Raw genomic sequence first — 12,734 nt, 5'->3', positions numbered from 1 at the left:
GGTGCATGGGTTTATTTCTGGGCTTTCTATCTTGTTCCATTGGTCTATATTTATGTTTTTATACCAGTACCATACTGTCTTGATGACTGTAGCTTTGTAATATAATCTGAAGTCAGGAAGGTTGATTCCTCCAGCTCCAGTTTTCTTTCTCAAGACTGCTTTTAGGGTCTTTCATGTTTCCATATAAATTGTGAAAATTTTTGTTCTAGTTCTGTGAAAAATGCCATTGGTAATTTGATAGGGATCGCACTGAATTTGTAGATTGTGTTTGGTAGTACAGTCATTTTCACAATATTGATTCTTCCTACCCAGGAATGGAATATCTCTCCATCTGTTTATGTCATCTTTTATTTCTTTCATTAGTGTTTTATAATTTTCTGTGTACAGTCCTATCCTAGAGAATGTTCCATGTGCACTTAAGGAGGTGTATTCTTCTGCATTTGGATAGAGTGTCCTAAAAATATCCATGAGATCCATCTCATCTAATGTATCATTTAAGATTTGTGTTTCCTTATTAATTTTCTGTTTTGATGATATGTCCATTGGTGTGAGTGGGATGTTAAAGTCTCCTACTATTATTGTGTTACTGTCAATTTTTCCTTTTATGTCTTTTAGTGTTTGTCTTATGTATTGAGGTGCTGCTATGTTGGGTGCGTAGATATTTACAATTGTTATGTTTTCCTCTAGGTTGATTCCTTGATCATTATGTAGTGTCCTTCCCTATCTCTTGTAATATTCTTTATTTTACGGTCTATTTTGTCTGATATGAGGATTGCTACTCCAGCTTTCTTTTGTTTCCCATTTGCATGGAATATATTTTTTCACCCTTTCACTCTCAGTATATATGTATCTTTAGTTCTGAAGTGTGTTTCTTGTAGACAGCACAAATATGGGTCTTATTTTCGTATCCATTCTGCCAGTCTGTGTCTTTTGGTTGGAGCATTTAATCCATTTACATTTAAAGTAATTATTGATATATATGTTCCTATTGCCATTTTCTTAATAGAATGGGGTTAATTTTATAGCTCTTTTTTCTTCGCTTGTATTTCTTGACTATATAAGTCCCTTTAACATTTGTTGTAAAGCTGGTTTGGTGTACTGAATCCTCTTAACTTCTGCTTGTCTGAAAAGCTTTCTATTTCTCCATCAATTTTGAATGAGATCCTTGCTGGGTACAACAATCTTGGTTGTAGATTTTTCCCTTTCAGTACTTTAAATATATTCTGCCATTCCCTTCTGGAGAAGGAAATGGAAACCCACTCCAGCACTCTTGCTTGGAGAATCCCGTGGACGGAGGAGACTGATAGGCTACAGTCTATGGGGTCACTAAGAGTCCGACACAACTGAGCAACTTCACTTTCACTTTTCACTTTCATGCATTGGAGAAGGAAATGGCAACCCACTCCAGTATTCTTGCCTGGAGAATCCCAGGACAGGGGAGCCTGGTGGGCTGCCATCTATGGGGTCGCACAGAGTTGGACACAACTGAAGCGACTTGGCAGCAGCAGCAGCAGCATTCCCTTCTGGTCTGCAGAGTTTCTGCTGAAAGATCAGCTGTTAAGAATATGGGGTTTCCCTTGGATGTTACTTGATGCTTCTCCTGGCTGCTTTTAATATTCTTTCTTTATGTTTAGTCTTTGTTAGTTTGATTAGTTGGAGAAGGCAATGGCACCTCACTCCAATACTCTTGCCTGGAAAATCTCATGGACGGAGGAGCCTGGTAGGCTGCAGTCCATGGAGTCGCTAAAAGTCGGACATGGCTGAGTGACTTCACTTTCACTTTTCACTTTCATGCATTGGAGAAGGAAATGGCAACCCACTCCAGTGTTCTTGCCTGGAGAAGCCCAGGGACAGGGGAGCCTGGTGGGCTGCCATCTATGGGGTGGCACAGAGTCGGACACGACTAAAGCAACTTAGCAGCAGCAGCAGTTTGATTAGTGTGTGTCTTGGTGTGTTTCTCCTTAAGTTTATCCTGTATGGGACTCTGTACTTCTTGGACTGATTGGCTATGGTTGACTATGACTTCCTCTTCCACGTTGGGGAAATTTTCAACTATAATCTCTTCAAAAATTTTCTCATACCCTTTCTTTTTCTCTTCTTCTTTTGGGACCCCTGTAATTTGAATGTTGGTGGATTTGATATGGTCCCAGACATCCCTGAGACTATCCTCAGTTCTTTTCATTCTTTTTACTTTATTCTGCTCTTCAGAAGTTATTTCCAGCATGTTATCTTCCAGTTTACTGATTCGTTCTGCTTCAGATATTCTGCTAGTGATTCAGTCTAGAGTATTTTTAATTTCAGTAATTGTTTTGTTTGTCTCTGTATATTTTTTCTTTAATTCTTCTAGATCTTTGGCAATTGATTCTTGCATTTTCTCCATTTTGTTTTCAAGGTTTCTGATCATCTTTACTATCATTATTCTGAATTCTTTTTCAGGTAGTTTGACTATTTCCTCTTCATTTACTTGGACTTCTGTGTTTCTAGTTTGTTCCTTCATTTGTGTAGTATTTATCTGCCTTCTCATTATTTTTTTCTTAACTTATTGTGTTTGAGGTCTCCTTTTCCCAGGTTTCAAGGCTGAATTCTTTCTTCCTTTTGGTTTCTGCCCTCCTAAGGTTGGTCCAGTGGTTTGTGTAAGCTTTGTATAGGGTGAGATTTGTGCTGAGTTTTTTGTTTGTTTGTTTTTCCTCTGATCAGCAAGGCCGAGGTGGTAATTCTGTCTACTGATGAGTGGGTTTGTATTTTTGTTTTGTTTGTTGTTTAGATGAGGCATCCTGCACAGGGTGCTACTGGTGGTTGGGTGATGCCAGGTCTTGTACTCAAGTGGTTTCCTTTGTGTGAGTTCTCACTATTTGATACTCCCTAGGGTTAGTTCTCTGGTAGTCTAGGGTCTTGGAGTCAGTGCTCCTACTTCAAAGGCTCAGGGCTTGATCTCTGGTCAGGAACGAAGATTCTACAAGTAGTCTGTTATGGCATTAAGTGAGATTAAAACAAATATCCAAAAACGAGAAATCAAAGATAAACCCCAGACAAATGGCAGTTACAAAATCAGGCAAATAATAATTAAAATAAATGGAATATACACATATACATATATACCCAGGAGCAAAGTCAAAACAGTCCAACAAAAATAAAGTCCAGTAGATTGACCCAGCAAACAAAGGAAATCAAAAATTATATTTACCAGTTAAGAACAAAATTAACTAAAGTGCAAACTGGAAAACAAAACTAAAGCAAGGTGCCAAGTGGGGAATAAAGCAATGAAAACAAAAATAACAAATATGTTGAGGGGAAAGGAAAGAAAAAAAGAAATAATAGATATGCAAAGTTAAATAGAGATAGATGAAGAAGATTTATATACATTAAAGATTAACTGCAAGGGGGAAAGAACAGTAGGAAAGGCAAACAAAGGAATAAATATAAAAAAAATATAATAGATTTTAAAAAATTAAAATTATAAAAAAGAGAAAAGAAGAAAAAAAAATCAGAAGGAAAAAAAAAAGGAAACTTCCACAGAACTGCAAAAGTCCAATGTAGAAGCAGAGGTTTATAACAGCAATAAAAAGTGTGACTGTCAGAATGACCATCATCAAAAAGTCTACAAACAATAAATGCTGGAGAGGGTATGGAGAAAAGGGAACACTCTTGCATTGCTGGTGGGAATGTAAACTGATACAGCCACTATGGAATATGGTATGGAGATTCCTTAAAAAGCCAGGAATAAAACCACTGTATGACCCAGCAATCCCACTCCTAGGCATATACCCTGAGGAAATCAAAACTGAAAAAGATACATGTACCCCATTGTTCACTGCAGCTCTATTTACAATAGCTAGAACATGGAAGCAACTTAGATGTCCATCAACAGATGAATGGACAAAGAAGTTGTGATATATATATATACAATGGAATATTACTCAGCCATAAAAAGGGACACATTTGAATCTGTTCTGAGGTGGATGAAACTACAGCCCATTATATAGTGAAGTAAGTCAGAAAGAGAATATAAATATCGTATACTGACATATATATATGGAATCCGAAGAGATGACACTGATGAATGATTTTCAGGGTGGCAATGGAGACACAGACATAGAGAACAGACCTATGGACAAGGTGGGAGGAGAGGAGGGAGAAGGGGAGATGTATGGAGAGAGTAACATAGAAATTTACAATACCATGTGTAAAACAGATAGCCAATGGGAATTTGCTGTATGACTCAGAAAACTCAAACAGGAGTTCTGCGACAGGCTGAAGGGTGGGGTGGGGAGGGACATGGGAGGAGGTCTTGGAGGGAGGGGACATGGATATACCTATGGCTGATTCTTGGTGATGTATGACAGAAAACCACAAAATTCTGCAAAGCAATTATCCTTCAATTTAAAAACAAGAATAAAAAATAAATAAATAAAATAAAATAAAAAATAAATAAATAAAAATTTAAAAAGTGAATATATGTATAACTGATTCACTGTGCTGTACAGCAGAACACTGTAATTACAACACTGTAAACCACCTATATTCCAATAAAAATTTAAGGATAAAAAAAAAAGTGACAGAATATACACATATACATATATACTCATAAGCAAAATCAAAACAGTCCAACAAAAATAAAGTACAATAAATTAACCCAGCAAACAAAGGAAACCAAAATTACATCTACCAGAACAAAACTAACTAAAGCACAAACTGGAAAACAAAACTAAAGCAAGATGCCAATTGGGGAATAAAGCAATGAAAATAAAACTAACAAATATATTGAGAGGAAAGGAAAGAATCGATACGCAAAGTTAAATAGAGGTTGATAAAGAAGATTTATATACATTAAAGATTAACTGCAAGGGGAAAAGAACAGTAGGAAAAGCAAACAAAGGAATAAATGTAGAAAAAATAATATTTTTTAAAAATTAAAATTAAATAAAGAGAAAAGAAAAAAGAAAAAAATGGAAAACGCCACAGAACTGCAAAAGCCCAATGTAGAGACAGAGGTTTATAACAACAATAAAAAAAGTCACTGAGGGGGAAGAAAAAAAAAGAAGCTCAAAAGCTTAATTAGATTTCATAGTGCCAATAAAATTGACAACAACAGAGGGGGAAAAAGGGAAAAAAATCCAAAAGAATCTACAGAACAAGTCAAAAGATAATAATAAATGTTTTTCTTGAATCATTGCTGTCAAGAGTCCTTTCTCTCACGGGGAGTCACAGTCCACCTCACCTCTCTAGGATTCCCTCCAACACTGTACTGATCTCTGTACCTGCTGTGGGGGCAGCTCAGATTCTAATCTGGTCCTACTCCTGTGTGTTCTTGCCTCTAATGTCCACAGCTATCAGAACCAGTGCATTTTCTTTTGCAGGAGCTCTCAATGTCCTTTTATATATTCCACAGAATATATAAAAGTCTGACTAGTTGACCATGTGACAAGTTAATCTGCAGCTTGAACAGCTGGTGGGAAGGTTTGGGGTCTTCTTCCTTAGCCACATTGCCCCTGGGTTTCAACTGTGGTTTTATTTCCCCCTCTGCACGTGGGTCATCCACTGGGTTTGCTCCTGAGGCTGCTCTGGAGGACTTCGGTTTGCCCCTGTGAGGGCCAGGTGTGGAGGTGGTGAGCTACTTGGGTTGCAGGGGTTCTGGCAGCGCCAAGTACTCAGGGGAGTTGGAGATTAGGGCAGCAGGAAATATAGTGCTCTCGAAGGGTATGGCAACCAGTATTGGTCAATATGCTCCAATATTCTTGCCTGTAGAACCCCCATCCCTAACGGAGAAGCCTGGCAGGCCACAGATTACAGAGTCACAAAGAGTCAAACACTACTGAAGTGATGCTGCGAGCATAGATACAAGACATTTTTTGCCTGTGGCAGCTCTGCCCCATTGAGAGTTGAGCATGAAGGTAACGCAGTTGCTTGGCTTGAGGGGACCCTGGCGGTGCCAAGTGTGCAGGGACACGGACTGCCTCTGCAGCAGGAGTTATGGCCCTATCAGAGTCTTTTTTCGAGCCTCTTATAGCTGGCTATCAGAAGGCCTGTTTGGCCAGTCTTTCTCTGTAGCTCCTCCCATTCAGGCACTTAGAAGGTTCCCTTGCCTGGGGTCCTACCCTGTTGTTCAGCGCATCAGGCACATAGAGGGGCCCCCCTGGCTGGGGTCCTATTCTGTAGACCAGCACGTCAGGCACTTAAAAGGGCACCCTGGGTGGGGTCCTACTCTGTAGCTCAGTGTGTCAGGCATTTGATGGGCCAGGCTTTCTATTGTCCAGCAGCTCATGTTGGCATGTGTAGAGAGAGAAGTTATGGTGATGGCTCCACCCCTCTGTGTGTGACTCAGCACTATCATCTTGCTTCCACGGCTGCCTGGCTTTCCTCCACCAGCATTTCCCACCACTATCTCCTCCCTCACATCCCCTCCATTTGTCTCTCTGTAGTCAACAGCAGCCCTGGGATTGCTCCACAATCCCTAAACTCCAACTCCCAGCCACTACGCCTTCCAGAGGACCTGCATCCCTGTCCAGGGTATGTATAGCTGTAGCAAGGACTGTCTGATTCTCTTTCATTTAGGCTGCCACAGATCAGCTGTTTCACTCTCAGCCTCCAATGTTTCTCTTCTGGCTCAGACAATTGCCCTGATGTGGGGATTGGACTCTTGCTTCAGTTCCCCACTGGCTGAGGGTCCAGTCCTACTAACACTCCTGTTTCTCCCCCTAGTTGCTTCATCCTACAGAGTTTTGCAAGGTTCTATATATTCCTTCCACTGGTCAGACACTTCTGTCCACTCTCAGCTGGAATTCTGCATGCACTTCTGTGTCTGAAGGTGTATTCCTGACATATCCATGGAGAGAGATGTACTCTACCTTCACCTACTCTGCCATCTTGTTTCTTCTAAGATTTTTTTAGGTGGGCTATCTTTAAAGTCTTTATTGAATTTGTTACAATATTGTTTCTGTTTTGTTTTGGTTTTTGGCCCTGAGGAATGTGAGATCTTAGCTCCCCAACTGCAACCAGGGGTGCAGTATCGAACCTGCACCCCTCCTTGGAAGGCAAAGTGTTAACAATTGGACCACCAGGGAAATGGAATGTGGAAACATCAGCATAGGTGCTTAATAAGTCTTGCAATCCTCTCTTAGCACTAACATACCTGTCAAATAAGCAAGGACAAATCTTTTGCAGATAGTGCCTGTTTTGGGGCCATATACATCTGCATATGCATATATATAAAATATATAATCAACAGGTTGGGACGTAAAAGACCCTGAATCCACAATCCCTCTCCCTTAAATGAAGAAACTGATGTTCAGAGATAGGACCTGACTTATCCACACTTGTCTGTGTACCTTTCTTCTACATTCTTAGTATCTCAATGTAATTAGCTAAAGAAAATACCATCCCAGATTACTCAGAGGCAAGGAAAATAATGTCTTCTCAATGTGTTAACTACGTTATACTAGGTCAGACTCACAAACGCATGTCTAATAGTAGAAGCACTGGACCAGGGAAAAAGGAGATCCACTCAAGTCCAGGGCTACTTTGAGGATTAAATTGAACAATAGATGCAAATAACAGTTGTAAGCTATAGAACACTGTACAAATACAACATCAGTATACTATGCATTACGTTATCTTATTTCAGAAGTTTATAGATATATAAGAAAGAAACTCGCATTCCAGTGGTTAAGAATCCACCCTCCAATGCAGGGGATTCGGGTTAGATCCCTGGCTGGGGAATTGAGATCCCACATGTCTCAGGGTAACTAAGCCCATATGCCTCAACTAGAGAGCCCATGTACTGAAAACTACGAAGCCCATGCACCACAACTACAGAGCCCACACACTCTGGAGACTGCACAACACAACTAGAGAGAAGCCACCATTCCGCACCTAAAAATCCCACATGCTGCAAGGAAGATCCCATGTGCCACAACTATGGTGCCACAATTTTTGATGCTCTGACGCATCAAAAATTTAAAAAGAAAGAAAAAAACAGAAAACTTCAATGACTTCATTAACAACAATGCTTTCATTCATGTAACACTGAGAGCTTTCTACAAGCCAGATACTTTTTTCAGTTTCTTTTTAATTTTAGCTAATTGGGTATCTCTATAGAAATTTCATTCTTTTTCTCTTTTATATAAAGTCATAACTTACCTAAATTAATCTGCACAAATCTTAAGTGTACAACTTGATGATTTTTCAATATGTACACACCTACATGTTCACCATCAACCCCTCAAAGTTCCCTCATGCTACTTCCTAATCCTCCCAGACACAACCATTATTCTGATTTACATTAGCATGTATTAGTTCTGCCTGTTCTTTAACTTCATATAAAAAAATCACACAGTATTTGCTCTTTTATATCTGGCTTCTCTTGCTCAAAAACACTTTTAAGACTTATCACAGTATATTATAATTTTTTGTTTGTCTACCTATCTCCTTCTGTAGATATGAGGGTCTCTCTGAAAGCAGATATGGTCCGATTCATAGCTGTACTCATGGCACAGTATCTAACAGAGATTCAGCTAAGATTTGCTGAATCGTACACTGAGGTCAGAATATAAGATGCAGAAAAGAAACCAGAGAGTAAGAGATATGATTTCTGTCATCCACTAGAAAAACAGGTCCCATATACTAGCAGAAGAGTCTGTGAGTTCTGTCTTTCATTTCATATTAGTGCTAGTAAGTCTCAGCACCAGGTAAACAAGGTTAATATGGAAAAGCAGAGCTATAATTTGGGAAGAAGGTTTTTGTGCTAAGAAAATAAATGGTTTTCGCACTCTCAGTGCAGGGATATTTTTAGCAACAATGTCAGCTAATGGCACATCTCACATATTAAAACATAATTCTGGAAGCCTGAGATCAGCCTAATAAAACACCCTCAGATGGGTGAGGGGTGAGGTGGAGAATGAAGAAAAAGGTTTATAAGAGGCAAAACAAAAGCAAAATCATATATATCAGCACATATGATTTTAAGTCATTTTTCTAGGGAAACAAAAGGTGCCTACTAACCCTTGTCCAATCTTCTCAAACCGTGTGTATTTCTTCTTAGGATCACCCACACTCACTATGCTGCCTTTGAAAGAAACAGAGAACACAAATCAGTTTTTCCCAGATCAACAATACAAAATAAGCCCCATGTTCCCCCAACTCTGAGCCAGCAAAGATTAAAGAACTATCTGCAATACCCTAAAACCACACTAAGGTGCTTAGCTTTCCCTCTTAAGTTTCAACCAAAAGTTTCACCTCCTTACCACTTTTATTAATAGTACCCTAATCCATTTCTAATCTCCTAAAAGTTATTCATTCATTTTTAAATTCATCAATTCAATAAACATTTTCTAATTTTAATATGCTCACTTATTATGCACTAAGCCCTAGGTTGAGTGCAACAAATGAAGACCCAGTTAATGGACCCAACAGATGAGACCCAGTTAAGACAGTCTCTGCTCTCAAGAAGCTGTAATCTCATACAGGAAACAGACACCATGTATAAAGTTCCATGAACATATAGTAATTGCTGTGATACAAAAAGAAGCAAAAATATAGACCAGGAAGGCCTCAGAAGGGAAATGAACCTGAACTAATTTTTACAGGGTTAGGAGGAATTTTCCAGGGAGAGAAAGTCAAGAATGGGTTACAAAAAAAGTATTTTAAGTGCAAAAACACAGAGGTATGAGGAAGTTCACAGCTTCAAAAAAAAAAAAAAAGTCTTCTGAAGATGGTAAAACTGAGCCCCACCAAAGGGAAGATACTTCCCCACAAGGTCACACAGCAAAGTGGTGTCAGAGTTAAGATTAGGAGTTCAGGTTTGGTCTTCCACTCCAAAGCGCTTTCCAATAATATCAATTACTAGGATTTGATACTTTTCAAACACATTATCTCATTTGATTTACAAATGAGACAGGGACTAACATTCCTATTTAAAAGATGAGAAAAAGGAGGACCAGGGAACAGTAGAAAATTGCCCAAGACCCAAGTTAATGACTGTGCTAGGGCTTCAACCCAAGGGTCCTTAACTCTCAGGCCAATCTGTTTTTGCATAATCCTATGTTCTAAGTATTACTGTTTCTAAAAAAAAATCTGATTCAGAGAAAAAGAATACATATAGGAGTAAATAGATGCCAAGGTAAGTGGCTTTTCTTATTTCATCACTTCATAGAAGGGCTCTGGGTAAGGGCGAGGTTTCCCTCGTGGCTCAGACAGTAAAGAAATCTACCTGCAATGCAGAAGACTCAGGTCCCATCCTGGGGGCAGGAAGATCCCATGGAGAAGGGAATGGCTACTCACTCCATACTCTTCCCTGGAGAATTTCATGGACAGAAGAGCCTGCTGGGCTACAGTCCATGGGATTGCAAAAAGTTGGACATGACTGAGCAACTAACACTGGGCAAGGGCAACTTTGGAAAGAGTGAAAATTTTTTTTAAAAGTCAAATAAGAATTATCAGGATGAAATCAAAAGCCACTAAGCTAAGGAACCAGAAACCTCAGCTTTAGAAAGCAATGCCAGTGGGCAGACTTCACCAGATCAGTCACATCAAATCCTCTTTAGAAGTACATAAGTTCAAAGAATAAATCAAAAGCCTTCTCAGATGGCTTTTTCAAGCCTACAGGCCAACCCATTCCTTTCTTCTCATATGAATTCTCCTGCAGATTACTGAAAAAGAGAAACAAGCTGCCCTAACAATTCTCATCACTAAAAAGCAAAATGCGAGTTCCCACCTGACTGCAAGAAATAGCATGCTCTGATTACAGGAGCACAAGCTGCATGCTAATCCCAGATCTGTCACTTTTTGGCTGCATGAATTTTTGCAGAGCATTTAGCATTCCTAGCCTCAAATAACTTAACTGCAAAAAATAAGGATTATAATGTCTGTCTTCACAGGGCTAAAATGAGGAATAAACGTTCATTTGGTACATATTACAGGCTCACAAAATGTTAGTTTCCCTTCCTTCTTTTTCTACAACCAAATGGCAGATCTGTCTTCTGCCAACAGAAACACCAATAACCAACATAGCACTCTTCCTCACCAGGTTTACACAAGACCTCAGTCTTTCTCAACACAACCTTTCAGATTATATTGTAAGTAAAAGCTATTTGTCATCTCCATAAGCCATGCCTGTGGTAAGTGATTCCCAGCCTTTGAAGTGGGCTCTTCACATACTCTCTCATCATATTCCCATCCTAACATAGCATCTAATCAGGGCTGGTGAGACAGAGGAGGTGGGTGTAGGGACGGGTGAGAAGAGGCACAGTCTGGCAAGATATAAAGCACAGCCGCCACTGACATACACCTAGCACAGAACCTAGATCTTTATAGCAATAGAATTCTCTTGTGCTCAACCAGTCACATACCAGAGGGAAATTAAAAAACCTACAAAGTGCTTACGTAATTTCTCCAAGATCTCCTCATCAGACATCTTAGGCTTCTTCTTCTGCTTCTCAGTATTCCGAGTCAGAGCATCAGGTGGAGTGGTATTATTCTCAGTAGGTGAAATGGGAGATGTAGCCACATCCCGAGTTGGAGTAATAGGAAGTGGTTCAATCACAGACCGTGTGTATACCTGCATTGTTGGTGCAAACATTTGGTGAGGCCAGCCTCTCTTAGATTTATGTGTTAGAACATCCAAAGAAGAACAAATCTCAGTAAACTCATCTCTTCTATACCTTTGAGGTGCCATTGCCTTCTCCATTGAGTTGCTAATGAAGAATCCTATGATACTCTTCCTCTACGCCCAGGCTGTGAGAATGGAATGATCTTCCTTTCTCTCACTTTTTACAACAAGGGTTAGTGAGAGTCTGAGCACTTAAAATAATCAATATAAGCTACACAACTCTCACTATAAAGGGTTTAAAGGACATCCTATCATTAGATGGGAATCCCCTTCTATAAAATTCTGTTCTTTCCCAAGCTGAAATGAATATCCTGTGTTCCTACAGTACTTTTCACTGCTAATACAACACTGAACATTACCTTCATTTGAGTTACTCCCTTTTTAAATCCTGAACGCTCACAGAGAAAAAACTGCAATTGTTCTTCTTTAAGAGGCCATGGGATAGAGTTATTTAGATTACAGACTCTGGAACCTGCCAGACTTAATTCCAAATCTTATTCTTACCAATTGTATGACTTTGGGCAGACTACTTAACTTTTCTATGCTTTAGTTTCCTTGTCTGTAAAATAGTGATGTTAGTGATACTTATCTTATAGAGTTGCTGCTGCTGCTGCTACTGCTAAGTCGCTTCAGTCATATCCGACTCTATGCGACCGCATAGACGGCAGCCCACCAGGCTCCCCTGTCTGTGGGATTCTCCAGGCAAGAACACTGGAGTAGGTTGCCATTTCCTTCTCCAATGCATGAAAGTGAAAAGTGAAAGTGAAGTTGCTCAGTCGTGTCTGACTCTTTGCGACCCCATGGACTGCAGCCCACCAGGCTCATCTGTCCATGGGATTTTCCAGGCAAAAGTACTGGAGTAGGGTGCCGTTGCCTTCTCCACAGAGTTGCTAATAAACCATAAATAAACTAATTAATGTGTGAAATAAGTAGCATCACACTCAGGAGACATTAAGCTTTCAAATTTCAGCTAATATTATTATACTGCCTGTTCAATAATAATAATAATAATAATACTTAATAAGCATTTACTGAGAATCTGTTCTTTGCCTTGCTGTACAAAATGCCCCATCCACTATTTCTGTGAAGGAAGTCTTGGAGAAAGTCCTAACTAGGCAGAAAGGACAAATAG

At 39.5% G+C, this 12,734-nt stretch overlaps 1 protein-coding gene across 8 annotated transcripts in view; it reads right to left on the bottom strand.

Annotated features, from left to right (window-relative positions):
- The window catches only part of PAK1 (p21 protein (Cdc42/Rac)-activated kinase 1), a 165,946-nt gene that overhangs the window by 32,519 nt on the left and 120,693 nt on the right, over nt 1–12,734 (bottom strand). For all 8 annotated transcript variants that reach the window (XR_826420.1, XM_010853246.1, XM_010853245.1 and 5 more), the window contains 2 exons: nt 11,377–11,551; nt 8,998–9,061 (listed from right to left, as the gene is read on the bottom strand). Coding sequence is in view for 7 of the 8 variants with exons in the window: in XM_010853246.1 (XP_010851548.1) it covers nt 8,998–9,061; nt 11,377–11,551 (239 nt within the window). In the remaining variant the exon portion in view is untranslated. The remainder of the gene's footprint in view (nt 1–8,997; nt 9,062–11,376; nt 11,552–12,734) is intronic.

The sequence above is a fragment of the Bison bison genome, unplaced genomic scaffold (assembly GCF_000754665.1).
Source record: "Bison bison bison isolate TAMUID 2011002044 unplaced genomic scaffold, Bison_UMD1.0 scf7180017864324, whole genome shotgun sequence".
In the NCBI taxonomy this organism is placed as follows: domain Eukaryota; kingdom Metazoa; phylum Chordata; class Mammalia; order Artiodactyla; family Bovidae; genus Bison; species Bison bison.
The sequence above is the reverse complement of the archived record's forward strand: the minus strand, read 5'-3'. Positions and strand labels throughout refer to the sequence as shown.